Source organism: Filicampus tigris, chromosome 3 (genome assembly GCF_054856515.1).
Source record: "Filicampus tigris isolate MCC_2025a chromosome 3, RoL_Ftig_1.0, whole genome shotgun sequence".
NCBI classification, from domain to species: Eukaryota; Metazoa; Chordata; class Actinopteri; order Syngnathiformes; family Syngnathidae; genus Filicampus; species Filicampus tigris.
The window spans coordinates 13,465,013-13,480,989 of NC_141219.1; the positions used below are offsets into that span (position 1 = coordinate 13,465,013).

At 45.3% G+C, this 15,977-nt stretch overlaps 1 protein-coding gene across 1 annotated transcript; it reads right to left on the reverse strand.

Moving 5' to 3' along the window:
• Window positions 1–697: 697 nt before the first annotated feature.
• On the reverse strand, window positions 698–7,948 carry dldh (dihydrolipoamide dehydrogenase). Its single transcript, XM_086025541.1, has 12 exons — window positions 7,895–7,948; window positions 7,433–7,741; window positions 6,784–6,844; window positions 6,001–6,258; window positions 4,653–4,713; window positions 4,409–4,539; window positions 4,112–4,281; window positions 3,814–4,030; window positions 3,527–3,703; window positions 2,710–3,448; window positions 2,346–2,607; window positions 698–2,114 (listed from the first exon to the last, which is right to left on the reverse strand). The coding sequence occupies exons 1-12, from the start codon at window positions 7,946–7,948 to the stop codon at window positions 2,109–2,111; spliced, it is 2,445 nt and encodes an 814-aa protein (XP_085881667.1). The 3' UTR covers window positions 698–2,108.
• Window positions 7,949–15,977: the final 8,029 nt, after the last annotated feature.

Genomic DNA, 15,977 nt, shown 5'->3' on the forward strand with positions numbered 1-15,977 from the left:
GTTTCTTTGATGAATAAATCTACACACCCAGTGGTCACCAAATGACATGTATATACACATGGACACATTAAGACACACACACGCAGACGCATACACATACGCACATCATAGTCAGACAGGGGCCACCGGGACTAAATCCAGACTGTGGTTTCCCTCACGAGCTATAAATATCCCTCCGCTTTAAACAAGATCGCACACACTCACACCAACACACGCACACGCACGGACACACACACACACACACACACTTTGACAAATCTGTCAAGACACATAAGTAATAGAATCATAAAACAACCTCTGTGTCGTATGCATGCACGGTCACACACATACGCACAAAGAGATGACTCTGGTCTTGCAAATTGGTCTCTGATTATGGGGTGTATCTTTGTCTCATTTAGTGGTTCCACAAGGAGACAGTTTTCTGCCCTGTTACACACAAACATGCACACACGCAAACACATACCACGACACTATCACTTGGCAACCAGAATTCCCTCTACTATTTGTTGGATTGTCTTGACTCAAGCCTAAAATATCTCGTGGGAAATAAATTGTTTCCATTTCTCGTATGCGTTTTTCTCCACGCGTATAAACAGGACTGACTTCTCACAACGTCCTGCCATTACACTTTAGCCAAGCATGAATACGAGCATTTCAACACAGATATACTAATATTTCCTCTTTTATTTTGGAAAAATATTGCGCTGTTTACCAGTAACAAAAATGACAGGCTCTGTACATACAACTTCTCTTTTAAATACAACACAGTCACAGTGGTCTCAAGTGCCTATCACATACATACATACATACATACATACATACATACATACATACATTCATACATAATCTGTCAAATAAAAAAAACAATCAAACTTAAATTACAACACAAAATATCACACCAAGTTGGAACACAAATAATTAAATTAAAAGAACATCTTTGTTTCAATAATAAAAAATAAGATTAAAAACATGAATCGCATGATGCTAACCAACGATGAGCAGGCAAGGGGCGATGGTGGCTAAACGGTGACTGGCTAACAGTTGAAGACGCAGGTGACCTCGACTGTGCTCATAAACGCACGTTACACGCATACACCCCCGTAGTGCAAGGAGGTCTTGGCAGTTGGGATGACTCCTTCATAGTTTGATGGAGACACAAAACAGCGTCAGAGGTTTGGACAAACAACTCTATAGTGGTAATAAAACATCCCATGAACTTTGTTTGATATTAATTGATATCTTGCCAAAAGCATTGCCCTGTGTATTCAAACCTTCAGGGTCAGGGGCCAGTATGGCCCAACAGGATCCATGTCGGATCAATTTGCAGTCTACTGGAGTCTTCAGTTCGGCACGTTCTGCTGAGAACCAGCTCAGCCGACACAGCCCGTCAGTGCTGCAGACTTAAAGATGTGTAGTCGGGCCACTTGTGTTCTTAGTAAAAAATTCTGTTACCTTTTGGGAAATTGGCTACAGCTGAGACGACTGCGCCGTGGCAAGACTTCCAACCCTTGCCATGTCTACACTCTGTCCTCTGCAGCACTACACAGAACGTACGCTGTCATCTATGACAGCTTTGACACTGTACTTTAATAACGACAGCACATAGCACAGTACTACAACACATAAGTTCTCAGTACTCCAAAGGTACTACTCTGTTCATTCAATCAGTACTCCACGGTACTACTATTTCATCATCCAGGTCAACGCCGCAAGAGCAAACGAATGGAATCCCCCTCGATGCCAATATTATATCTGGAGCTCTTCCGTCGTCCTTCAGCAAAAGTCACTGGATGTCATGAGTACTTGGTCCATCATTGTTTCAAACCTGAACAAGGCCTGCACTACTTCAGGTGCTCGGAAGACACTTCGTAGCGCTGAGCATCAGGTGTGAAACCGACGTCCCCGTTTGAGGTCAGCATTGTCCAAAATTCACTGACTCTGCACTGGTTCAGTGGCACCTTGGCTCCAAGATCCTTCGGTAAATTCCAGGGAACAGCAGCAAACCGCAGGAGTAAAACCTCCTGGAGACAAGCTGAGCTCTACTGCTCAGGGTTAGCGAGGACCACCGTCGTCCAGAGGGACGTGGTTGGAACTTGCTCCAGATGGTATCATACCTGAAAGACGAATGACATTTTTGCAACGGTATTAATTTAAAAATGGCATAAGCTGCAAGCTTCACCTTCCACCCTTTTGGTTGGCTTTGTTATCCTGTACAATTCTGTAAATGGTTGTTTTGATTCAAGCTAATCAAATAAAAATCAATCAATCAATTTCCAACCCAACTTGCAACGCGTCTCTGACGCTATAGGTTTTGTCTACTCGGTATGCACGGAATTGTGTCTCACCTCTGTAGCGATTAAACACTCATCTTTCTGGTCCGACATGACGTATACAGACTGGTATTTGGTGTCCGTGGCGCACTGGTACTTGTTCTCACCACTGGCACTGCAGTGATATTCAACGTCACAGCTTGACTGGTATTTGACATCACTGGAAGACTGGTATTTATGATCACTGGCGGCATGCTGGTTCAGATCATAGGATGATTGATACATGGTTTCGCTGCAGCTTGGTGACTCTTCCGTTTGTTTCTCTTCTGATGCTTCACTACAGGACAGATGAAGGTAAATTCGGAATTTAAGTACCAGTGAATACATATTTTCATTCATTTCTGAGCTTGATTTGAGCGTATTTTTAACTACAAGGTACCTGTTTTGTCTTTTCCTGCATATTTCCTCGATATCAGATTCTTCCAGCAGCTCACATTTCACCTCTAGCCCATCATGGCCGTCATGTTTGCGCAATGACACCTCCTCCGGCCGCAGCTCATGGACGAGGTTGTACTCCACACTGGAGTAGCGAGTCTTAAAGCCTTGCTTGTCCGATCCACCAAGTCCATTAAGCCCGCTGATCCCACTCAGACCACCAAGTGACCCGGCCAGCTCGGAATGGTAATCTGCCTTTTTGTTGGTGTTTTTAATGGATGTTGTCATCACAGTGACCAACTCCTTGTCACTGCGGAGGCAGTTGTTGGTGGTCGTCAGGTTGTTCATCGTTTCGTGGCTGTCGCTTCGGACGCTGTCGCTGCGATGACCGTGCCGCTCCTGCAGTTTGACCCGAGCGTAGACCACCAACACGGAGCAACCGATGAGAATCACCAGAACGAGGAAGACGCCAGCGCACACGGCGGTCCAGGGGAAGCCGCCGTCGTCGTTGTCGTCACCGTCAAAGCTTTCGCTTTCCAGTGAGGAATATCGTCTGTCCGGTCCATCCACCACTGGCTGACCCTTGGGAACTTCTGGTAAGAGGAACTGGCAGTTGTGCCCACCGTAGTCTGGCAAACAGGCGCACACATAGCGGCCGCCACGTTCGTGGCAAGTGGCTCCATTGTGGCAGGGATTGTGAGCACAGCGCGAGATGGGGGAACTGCAGTTTTTGCCGGTATACCCTGCACGAGAAGCCAGTTTTAGGAGTCTGCTTGTTGTATACTCTAAACAAGGAAGTCATTTTAAATATGAAATTATACCTGGAGGGCAGGTGCATGTGTAGCCATTTGCTCCCTCCTGGCATGTCCCGCCATTCTGACAAGGAAAAGACAGACAGTGTCCATGGAGGCTGCTGCTGCTGTCCTCACAGTTAGTACCAGAAAAGCCTTCAGTACACTGACAGAGGTACGAGTTCACTAAATCCACACATTCTGCTCCTGCGGAGGGAAAAGTAGGAAGAAGTCAGCATCAAATCACTCATGTTTCATTTGTCAGTTTAGATGTTGGTGACGACGCAGCATTTACAAGAGAGCAAGAGAATACCTACCATTCAAGCAGGGGTTGGATGAGCAGTGGTCAATTTTTTTCTCACAGTTGAATCCAGCGTAGCCCATGGGGCACTGACAGAAGTAGCCCCCCTCCGGGTTGTCGACACAGCGTCCATCATTGAAGCAAGGCCCATCTGCACAGCTACTGGCACTCAACTCACAGTTGTTGCCATAGAAACCAGGTGGGCAGGTGCACTTATAGCTCCCATCTTGGTCCTATATCGCAGAGAAGGTAAACAATTGCTTAATGTCTTGTTTCAGCTCACATTTTTATTGACAGCTGTCTTTGATACTTACGGAGCAGCTGCCACCATTGCGACAGGGGTTTCCAGAACATTCATTGACCTCGATTTCGCAGCTGGCGCCTGTATAACCAGGCGGACAGGAGCAAGTGTAGCTGCCCTGGCCAGTGTTGGTACATGTGGCACCATTGAGACATGGCTTGTGGTGTGTACAGTAGTTGAGATCTGGAAACAGCAATAAAAAAAAAAGATATCAAATAAAATAATTCACAGCACAGATTTATTGCGAGTTTAATCTCTTGGCATACAAGGAACCATCTTGCAACTGAATGCAAAAATCCAAGACACTCACCCTGGTTGCAGAAGAGGCCGCCCCATCCCTCCTGGCAGTTGCACTGCCAGGGTTGTTGGCACGTACCATGGAGGCAGCCCGGGTAACGGATACAGTCATCACAGTAACGACCACTGAATCCCACACGGCACCTGGAAGCCACCATGAATCAAATGCCGTTAGTAACAAAGCCAGTACAAACACGCCCGACCGAGTGTGAGTGTCCGTTAAAAATGGAAGGACAACAAGTCATTTCTCAACTTACTTGCATTCTCCAGGTTTCTCACAGAAGCCATGATCTTCATCGCAGCCAGGAAGACAAATTGCTGCAGAGGGGAAAAAGAAAGCAAAAAGGTGAGTAAAGCAAAATGTACTTGTCCCTTCATCCGCCTTATCTGTTTGATTGTTCCATGGGCTGTTTTGTGGCTTTCCCGCCATGTCCTTTACATGTTCACCTGTTTCTCAGTCTTTCATTCTATACTTTGAGCCACTGATAGGAGACCAATAAAAACGCAGCTGCCACAGCGCAAAACAGTCAAATAGGGGGAGGAATTAGGGTCAGGAGGCCATTCCTGATAAAGACCACTCACTGCAGAGTTTTAGTTTAGACTGTGCTGCACAATTTGCCGGACTTTTTACCTTCAGGACTTAGCTGCTGTGGTGGCTTTGGACACGACACCAAAGGATGGGGGTGGGGGGGGGGCGCTTTGGTTTCTAAAGCCACCATAGCAGCCAACAGGCCCTCTCTATTAACATGGTTGCTCTCCAACACAAAAGCATCCCACACAAAGACGCCTTTCTCCCACTTGACTGTGGGTCTGAAGTCTCTTTTTCTCACCCTCGCCCACCACCCCCTTCTCACCGACCACCATCTCCACAACCATACACCTATGGTGTCCTCTCCAATCTGTTTCTCCTCCCTTTCCCATCATTCTGTCCTATTTCTGCTGCTTCTTTTCCACTGGCCTTCAGCATCCCTCCTTTCCTCCTCCCATCTCTCCTCTCACCCAGCCCCTCGCCCCCACCCCTCTTCCAACCACCTCTCTCCCAGGGCCAGCTGGTCTGTGTGGAGCTAACCACCAGACAGCTGCTCCATTGTCTCCTTGCACCGAGCAGCTGCCCACTGAACAACAATACACAGCCCCGCTTGGCCAATCACCGGCTCGGGCCACAACAATGCGGGACCCCCACTTGGCCAATCGGGGAGGAGGTTTTGGGGGTGAGGAGGCCCCAGTGGTCTAATGGAAGGCACGCGGCGTGTGAATTACTGAGGAGCCACTGCGGCTCATTAGAATGGAGGCCTCTGGTGCTTGGGGATAACTAACTGACGCCTGTTGCACACGGGCCCTGCATTAGGACATAGGGAGGGGGGGGGGGGGGTTGGGGTCCTTGAACAGTAGCGACAGCCAAGTGACTGTTGGAGGAGCTAACTTTATAAATGACTAACTACTGGATGCCATTTGAAGCCATTATCATAGGTCAAGTTTTGAGGCATAGGCACAACTATTGGTGAATTTAAATATTAGGTATTTTAGTAACAATGACAGGAGGAACATCACTGCATCAGTTATATCCCATGCAGGCGGGATGTAAACAAACCAATAAAGACTTACGTTCGGTGCAGTACTGTCCCTTCCAGCCAGAGTTGCAAATGATCTCGCCACGCTCTCCACAGGTGAAGTGTCCGAAGGCATCGTCTCGGGGCCGACAGAACACAGAGCAGCCCTCGCCGTAATAATGCTCGTCACACAGGAAGCGGTAGGAGTAACGTAGCTCCGTCCTGCCGGCTGTCTGCATGTCTTTGGACCATTCGTCCCCCACTGTCAGGTGACGCTGAGTGGTGATGCGGCTGATGAGATGCTCTGGGTTGTCTGTGAAAATCAACCACACGGCAACTCATTGGTCATTTGTTTTTAATGCAAAGTATTCTGCAGAGTATGACACTATTCAAAACACAGCAGTTGTTTTTAAATGGCTGCACATCTGTGTTTTACACAGTGACCAGCACATTTTCCTTTATCAGCACACTTCTGAGCTGCGGTCAGTTTAGTTAGTCATCATTTCAGTGTTATCATTATGTGATAAGACTTGCAGGTGACACCTGCCCAAAGTGTGTTCTTTATCTCACATCTTCTTACAGCCACATTTATGTTTGCCTTACTAATGCAACACAGTGCGTGTGCCATTAAGACCACCCTTAATTCTTTGTTTGCTACCCTTTAAATTTAGAATTTAGTTATTAATTCAGATGTTATTTTCTCGAATGACAAGTTCCATGTTATTCTTTCAATGAGTTAAATGGGGGTAAAAAATGCCATTAAAGAGGAAAACATTGCCACAATTAGCCTGCTGGTGTGTCTTCGGGTTACACTGCTGCTTCTCTTGCTGTTACCCACCTGTTGCCAGGTCGTCCAGGGAGTCTGTGTGCAGAGCCTCAATGATCAGTGAAAATGTCCCCTGGGGGAGAAAAAAAGAGACAAGGAGAGTCAACAGCTGCTCAGCCTGTAGAGCCGCATAAAGGGGGGGTGGGAGGGTGCAATAGGGACGCCTCCCAATAAACTTCATAGCCTCATTGCACGGTCTTGATTAGGGGCCTAATAAGGCTCACGACTACCTGCTTCCCTTTTACGGCCCTGCTACTATCGCACTAGGACTCCGTCGTGAAGCAAACGGGGCGGAATTTCACGCTGCGCTGCCAATGATGTGCCAACTCTGAGGATGTTAAATTTCCCACCACGCCTGGTCGGAGAGAGGCGTTTGGTGAAAACACCACCCGACCGAACCCCAACCCCCTGCGCCCGCGATAACCCCCACCCCACAAACACATACACTCTACTACAATAGACCTTCTCACACACTACTGACAAAGACCCTTTTGGGAGCATCTGCTGCGTTTTACACTCTTAAGAGCAAATGTGCTCCGATGGAACGAGACGACAGAATTAAGAAATCGCTCTGTTTAAATTCACATTTGCGCGTTAATCCTGAACAATGACAACAAATGATTAAACAAAATTAAACACCACTATTGAGTGAGTCACTCACCGGCCATGTGAAGCCGAAATTGAAACGGATCGGGTTGGTGAAGGTGTCCGCGTTGGTCTCGGGCACCTGGAAGGAGTTGGAGCCCAGAACGGGGGTCACCGCTCCGCCATATGTGCAGGGGGGCTCAGGGGACACGTTGGCCTGGTAGTGCTTCAGACAGATCCGGAAGAAAGTTTTGCACTCGCACTGCTGGTGGCCCGGCTGATGAGCCGAGCCCCCGCTGCCGGGGCAACAGTTGGCGTTCCCCGCCACCCCTTTCTTGTTCAGAAACTCCTGCAGCTTTAGCTCAAACACTCCCGAGCACAAAACCTAAAGTCGTAGCACACATCGGTGGTATTAGAAACAAGCAGGCAAACAATCATAAAGTTGTTGTCATTTAGGCGCGTCAATATTTAAAATCTACAGAAAATCGGTGCGTAAAAACGCAGCCGATGCGCCTGATGCTAATCATTGCTACAGTACCTGGCAGGTGAAAAGGGAGAGAGTGACAACCAAGGGCAGACACAGGCGTCCCATTGTGTTGACAGCCCGTTCAAAACAATCGCTCAAAGCTCCACAGGTTGCTACAGCTCAACTCAAAAAAACATGGAGAAAGTTTGATGAGCTCGTCCTTGTAGTCAGAATTCACTTTCCTTATGATTGTCTTCTATTTTCCCATACGAGCCTCTGTTGTTTAATTTACGATATATTTTTTTTTTTGTAAATAAATAATCCGCAATTGATCCTTGGAGGAAATCCCTGATTGAAATAATTCCAAATGATCTTGCGCAAAAAGGTGGGCGTCCTTGTTGTCTTTCCCCACTTGATTGATGAAATGCGTGTCCCGAGCGAGGAAAACAAGTCTCTCTTGGTCTCACTCGGGTTAACAGTGTGTGTGTGTGTCTGATGGCTCTACGCTCCCGTACAGGCTTTTATATCAGACCAGTGTGCGCAGGGTAATAAGATGCAAATAAGCCCCTCTGCTCCTCTTCTTCCCCTCCCTCCACAACCACAAGTCCGCCCCGAGGCCATCACAAAAAAGGGGGGGTTACGGGGGGGGGGGTGCACTGCACACACAACTTTTTTCTAGGCCCACCCCCTCCTCGCTTCTCTCTTTCTCTCAAAGGGACACACCAAATGGCTATAGAGAGCTGTTAAATGTACAACAACCCCTCGCTTCCCCTCCTGATACCCCCACCCTTCTTCTACATTCCGACAAATTTTTGAGCCCACGAAACCATCGCGCACGGCAGCAACAAGCTGAACCGCGGGATGGGCCGATCGTAGATCCAGAATTGGGGCTATACACTCTACGTGAAGCCAACCCGTTGCACCCCCGTGGGCCAAGCTCATGGTCCAAGCGTTCACCTCGGACCATCTGCTGGGCCACATTCCTATAGTGTAAGACCTGGCGTGGCGTACACATGTTCACACTCCACAAGGCCTCTTCTAATGGGTTTATCTTTCGTTTTTGGCGGCAAGATGCACAATTTTACACTTCGGCAATCGCATTCACGCCACTGACTGATGACGTCACACTTGAGGATTTTTTTTTTTTTTTTTTTTTATTCCGCTAACGAATGAAATGCCTAAATACGCTAACCAAAAGTGCGAAAATTCAAACAAGTAGCGCAGGCAAGTCCTCTTCGGTGTTGGACTGCGTCTCTTTTGGTGCAGGCTGTAAAAAGAGACTTGGTGGTGTGTCACTCGCGTGGCTGTCATTAAGGGACTTTGAGGGGGAGAAAGGGGGTTTCTGTGTGTGCGTGTGTGTGTGTGTGCGTGTGTGTGTATGGACGGGGGCACATACAGGGAGTAAAGTTTTTCTCTTTGTGCTTTCAGCTGTATGGTAATTGGGCCAGCAGCACCTGCTCTCCCACAATAATACAACACCAGAGAGAGGGTCTGATCAGGTTTGATAATATCACCGTTTCTGCATGCAATCACATCACAGGACCCAATGCAAATCCCTACACTGCATTTGGGATGTGTGCGTGTTTCCTCAGAGAATTTGCACGTGTTTGCAGGATGTTAATAAGAGCTTATGGCAGCTATTTTTCATCAAAGACTTCATTTTAACATGAGCTGCACGGCTTTATGGATCATCACTGAGGTTTACGTCACTTATGATTTATATAGGATTAAACCCATGACATGCCGCCTCTTAAATTTCAACATGCTTTTTTTCATGGAGTTTTCCACTTACAGTCACTGTCTGTGCAATCACTGGTGACTATATTACAAAAACTGTATCATAAATTCTGCCTAACAAACAATGATGTAATTTTTTATTTATTATTTACACTGTCAGAAACGTATCACTGTGCGTTTTTCATTGTTGTTCTTGTAGTGGTGTAGAACTGCAGTGCATCATACAGACAGTTGTGTGCTCTTATGTAGCATGACTGAACATTATCATTTTCGTAAAGGCAGAATTTCTGATATTGATATTGACATTGATCTTGTGTAATGAATCTTGTTACATCAGGGATTCCTATACTTATTCCACTGTGGACCAAATGCACAAAAATGAAAGAGGAGGCCACTTCTCATATACTTTAGTAAATAAGATCAAACTATAATTCAGTAGACTGTAGGTCAACAAATGTTAAGCGATTAAACTAAATCTAAAATAAATTAATAATAAATAAAACATGATAAATCTCATCTTGTGTTTTTGGTGACAATATCCATTTTTTAAAATAAAAAATGCATGACGTCTTGTATTATTCATCCTCACAAGGGTTGTGGGTGTGCTGAGCCCACAGTGACTTTGGGCAGAGGCGAGGTACACCCTGAACTAGTCACCTGCCAATCACAGGGCACATGTAGACAAACACCTATTCAACTCACAGTCACACTTACGGGAAAATTTGAGTTTTCAATGAACCATGCATGTTTTAGGAATGTGGGAGGAAAACAGATGTAACAGTCAATTTTAAAAGTTTTTCATAAAAGTTACGTGATATCTTGAAAATGTGTAATGTAATATTCAATTTTTGTTACCCTTTTAGTTTTAAAAGTTGGCATTTGGAGACTGCCTTCCACCCTTGACCATGCGTCAGCGTGTGACAAGACATAACTGTTGCGCGGCCATTGTGGTGCTTTAATAAATATAATAAAAGTGATGATAATAATGCGTTCAATGATTCAGAGGATACAATGTAAGCAGTTGTCATATTTATAAATGAAATATGATGACATCTATTAAACACATCTCAGAATCTGTCTGCCTGCACCATGATCAAATCCACCAAAATCGCATCACCTGCGCCACAACTTAAGACTTTTTTTTTTCTCCTGGTCCAAATACAGTCTACTTTCTAACACCAAATTGTCAGGTGTGCCGGGGACAAGTAAAAGAAAACGGTCTTGGTCTGCCAGAACACCCTGCGTGGCACCGCGTGGTCTGCCAAATTCCCCAACACATTAAATAAGACTTGCCCTGCATGGCACAAATATAAAAATGTGCCAGTTTTATACGCTGCGCTGTCTACGAAAATAGGGCCCTAAGTGTTGGACAGAAACCAATCTGTCACCACCTCACTTGTTGTGGCTGTGTTGTTTCAGTGCATATGTGAGTTATTTAGCCTGTGGCTAACATTGACAGACATTTGAGTATATACTTCCTGCTAGTTGTAAACCTCATAATGCTTTGTATCTCAACATATTATGGTAGCCTGAATAAACACATTTACAACACTGAGCTGTTGTGTACATTGTCACATTTCAGGTTGCAAGCATGGCTAGCTAGCTAATTTCACACTTTAGTAGTAGAAATGGGCCAAATAATTGTAATTAAGTAACTCACAATTGTGCCAGACAGATAGCCAGTTACGGACGAAGGCGCTGAGTTGTTATATAGTGGGGGAGGGGTGACTGATGCTGGACACCAAAGTGCATACCTGCCTGGGCCTTGTTTTAGTCACGCCCAAAAAAATTAGGTGAACTGAAATGGTGGGAAACAGTTTAATGCTATATCTCCACAATTTAGAACAGTTTTTGCAGATCCTTTCAGCAATTATTTTCAAACATTCATAATGTATTCTGAAACAAATTTCTAAATTCACTTAACAGGGCCTTTAATTGCATTAATGTGTGCAGATTGCTCCAGACGTGTTTTACTAGTTTTGCAAGTTGGCTTGCTATGGCCAACCAATCAGAGGACAGAAAAATGTTGGCTTTATTATAGGCCTGCTTGCTGGCCCTCTGAGTGAAATTTTAAATCTGATTGGTTTAACAGTCCCATCGCTTATAATTTAAGTTACATCAGCCAGCGCCTCTGATTCAGAAGTCTTTGGATGGATTATATTGACATTGAAACACATACCTACATACCTGTAGAGGCTGAAATCTGTTTGGACAAAGAAGTATCAACATACAGGAGTGGAAGCAGTAAATCCAAGAGAACCGTTTACAGAATTAAAAGACTGTTGTAGGGAATATATTAATATAATATCATGGGGAAAATATAATAGTAAATTGAAGACAGCGCTTAATGTTTAGGCCATCAGAGAAGACATTTCCGGCCCTGATGGCTCGCCACTGCCTAATAATAATAACAATAAGATTGACTAGTCTAAAAGAGGTTATGGTTCCTTTCTTTCTTTCTTTCCATACAGAGAGGCATTTTCGGTCCATTTCGGACCCCACTCAAGTCGCCCAAAAATGGTTCCTCCTTAGTTCTTACCATTGCTCAGGCAAATAAGCAACAATGTGCTTGTAATGTGCCCTTTCATGCGACTTCAGGGGCCTTTAACCTTGAGCTTTAACACCATTATGCTTGCCTGACATGGTGCTTCCATGAAGATACCAGTGTGTGTTTAGCTATATAGGACGCGGATTTCATTTAACCAGTTGATTTTGGCTTGCAGCATTGTAGAGCGTCTCAAAGGGTTACAAAGCTCCTATGTGGCGTGTCGTCAAATCCCTCTCCGGAGGCCTTTTATTATTTCACCTCTGCGCGACTATCGGAGGTGCCCTGTGCACCTCTCCCTCTGCCTCCGTATACCATCAGTCATTCATCACCATGACGCGGCACGCATTTTGCAATTACGCCTGCAATGCGTGACTGGGACGTATGGCGAGTTGGAAAGTACCCCCCAACTCTTGCGCTTATGACCACGTTTCTCCACCCTCAATTCACGCCGCCAGATTCTGGAGTTGTCTACTTGAAGCTCCGCCCACCTCTCTCCTTATTACGCACGTGCGCGAGTTTGAGAAATTGTTTAACTGGATATCGATTGTTTAACTGGAGTGCTTTGCACATTGTCCCTTGTGTGCGCGTGTAGCTACGTGTGCGCGCGCGCGCGTGTGTGTGTTTGTGCGTGTGTGTGGAGCAGGGGGCTCTGTGACACGCACCAGTACAACAAAGGAAGAGGTCTCGCGCCCCGCCGCCCATTCATCCCTTTCTCTGGCCAAGTAATTCCCATTGATTCTTATTGAAGGACGAGTCGCGAGCCCCTCGGGGGAGAACTGTGTGATTTGTGAAGGGTCGCAAGGACAAGACACGCCCCTCCTCGAGCCCGGCCATCTGCTCCCCCAAACACCACAACACCAACTACCAAATGGCACCCCTCTCTCCTCCTCCTCTCATCTCTGTACAAATAATTCCTCTCTTTCAACTCACCTCTCAGAATCCGTGTTTACTGTCTCATCTATTTTATTTTCCTCCACTTTGATTGAATACATTCTGCATCGGAAGCTACCAGTTGCATGTTGGTCAGAGCACAGTGGAGGCATGCAGCGGCGATGGGGTGGCCATATGGCTCGTGTGTGTGCATGTGTGTATGCGTGCCAAGAAATGGATGGATGGATGGATGGCTGTCGTGGGAAACACTGCATCATTGCCATCACACACACTGTTGCACTTCGCATGGCAGCTTGCAGAAATCAAAGTAAGGCCAATATGACATGACCGCAGTGATGATGGAGTGTGACTCACTTGAATTGTTTTGTTATACTTTTGAATGGGTGGGCTTGATACATATACTCACAGCACATCATATTAGGCACACCGGCACAATCTTATGAGATCCAAGCCAAGCCTTTCAACGGTAATAATGCTCAGTTTTGAATAACATGTTCCGAGAAGTATTTATTTAGCATTATGTTAATTGTTGCTATTGTGTTTGCAGTGGTGTGGAAATATATTGAATCATAGCCGTAGTACCTCTCTGACAGTGACAGTCAAAAGTGAGCAGCATTAGCTTTGCAATTTTTTTTTATTGGATGTCATTGGATTAGTGCAGTTGTGCCTAATATCTAGTAACCGGATACTGGCCTCAGCATAACTGATTTGGTGTCAAGTTTCAGCTTTTGATACAGCTCTTGTATTGGATCATGATCTGCCCAACAGTACCCAGTTCCCATGTACCCAGACTGCGTATGTGTCCAAATGGCAAAGCTTTTGACTTTGGAATCCATCAACAGCCCTATTAACTACACTGATTTAAAAAAGTGTGAAACAGGTGTCGGCACCAGGTAGCCCCCAAGGGCCATGAGTGGACTGCGGGACTGTTCTACAAATAACTTATCGGTGATGGGTTGTGATAGTGATTTTCTCAGAATGTTGTGGGAGTGATCATTTAACAATGTAAACACCAACAGAGATTTATCGAAATCCAGTGCTGCTTATTGATATTTATTTAATTCCTAATTCTTGTGTGAAATAATTAAAATGATTAGTGTCTCCACGTAAATGATATCATTAACATAACATTAGCATAAAATATATAACATATAATAACATTATTAAAGGTAATTTGAGCAAATTTGTGTGTATCAAACCGGCAGTCCTTAACATTAATCAGTATCCAAGAAGTTGCTCTCTGTTTTAAAAAGGTTGGTGACCCCTGGTGTAAAACAGTAATCTAAAAAACAGACTTGTATCCCCCCTTTATTTTTTTTAAGATGCAAAGACCTCCAGAGCTGCCCTCTTGGAATATACCAACACCGCCTGTTAACCTGAATCTACAGCAGGTCTGTGAGCATCGTCAAATCAGGTGGGAGTTTTAGTTTTAGATTTGATCGATTGCGTTATTTGCTTCATTTGTAATCAAATGAGTGGGGCTGATTGAATAGCAAAAAAGAAACTTCAAACCTATCTCAAAGAAGAAGACAAGATGAACGTTACCACACTATTGAGGGCCCAATGTTGAATCAAATGCCAGGATTTGTCTTTTTGTGCGTGGTTTTAGCTTCAAAACAAATAGCGCTACAGGCTTTGTTTTCAGTTTTATTATTCTACAAGTCCAGGGCTTGTGTTTTCAAGTGTGTGTAATAGTCTGCTGTTCACAATGGTCAATGATTGTATTTACAACGCCCAAGAGACATAATTTCACAGCATAGCCTGGAAATGATGTTTGATTTGAATCCAAAACAAGCCAAAAACAAACAAAGCCCCCTGCATTGGGAACAAATCACACACTCCCTTGCTCCCTGAGATCCCTGCTCTGCGGCCCCCTGGGGGTCCTTGGCCTTTAGTTTGAGAACCAGTGGCCTCCAGCAGCAGGATTAGCCAGGCCAGCTGCCCACAGAGACCCCAGGCCTTGGACGCTGACACAAGGCCTGACCCCAGGGTGGCTACTATCAGGGACCCTGAGGGGGATTTGGACAGCTCTCGGTGTGTATGTATGTGTGTTGTTCATTGAGTTGGACAACTGTTGAGCCAGCGCAGATTTGGGCAGCGGTGGTCTTTGTATGTGTGTGCGTGCTTGTATGGTCAATTCTTTCCGGGGGTTAACTGCTGATCCAGTACAAATGGGAGGTGTGGGGGGTGGGCTGTCGTGTGCTCCTGGAACATCTGCCTCTGTTTCTCCTGAGTCAAGCTATGGTCAGGAGAGGAGGGTGGGGTGGGGGTCCTGGCCCACAGAGGGGGGTGAATTGAGGGGGGGTGATGGAAGAGGAGAAAAGGAAGAGTCTGTAGAAGTTGTAGGAGGAGGAAGATGACAAAATCCAATGAGAGCTGGATGTGTGCTTGCTGTACATGCGCCCTTCTATTAGTACTTGTGTTCACCTACACCACGAGCGCATGTGGACACTGGCTCCAAAATCAATAGAAATGTGAAAAACTCATTTAGCTCATCAACAAACTATACACCTTAGTAATCACCCACCTGTATTTTGTCCTTATAAATTTATACATTATTCTCTGAAAAAAATTGGTATGTTTCATGTTTTTAACGGTCAATTAAAAGTGGGATTTGTGGAAGAATGTCATATACAGTACTGACGTTCCCCATTCACTTAAAGATGGAAAACGTTGTGATATGTATGTCAGGCCAGTAGCTGGTGATGTCGCTTTGTAAAGCTACACTCTGTCCATGTACACCAACTGTGTGTCCACCCACATTATCCAAAACTGTCAAATGCACAGCTGAAGATTTGTATATGCATGGGTTTAGTAATACGTTTTCAGCCTTTAGACCTCCATGTTAACTGTATCGTCGATACCAGCTTGAATTTTTTCTCTGTCTCTTATAGCAAAGGAAATTAGTAGTATTGAATATTACTAATGGTGGAAGTGGGACAAACGTCTTAAAACAACTCTCATTTGAGGTTGAACTAC

Coding starts and splice junctions, on each gene's coding strand:
- dldh (XM_086025541.1), bottom strand. CDS start 7,948: ATGGGACGCCTGTGTCTGCCCTTGGTTGTCACTCTCTCCCTTTTCACC. Junction 7,742..7,894: donor TCTCCCTTTTCACCTGCCAG/GTACTGTAGCAA, acceptor CTACGACTTTAG/GTTTTGTGCTCGGGAGTGTT. Junction 3,449..3,526: donor CACATGCACCTGCCCTCCAG/GTATAATTTCAT, acceptor CTTCTCGTGCAG/GGTATACCGGCAAAAACTGC.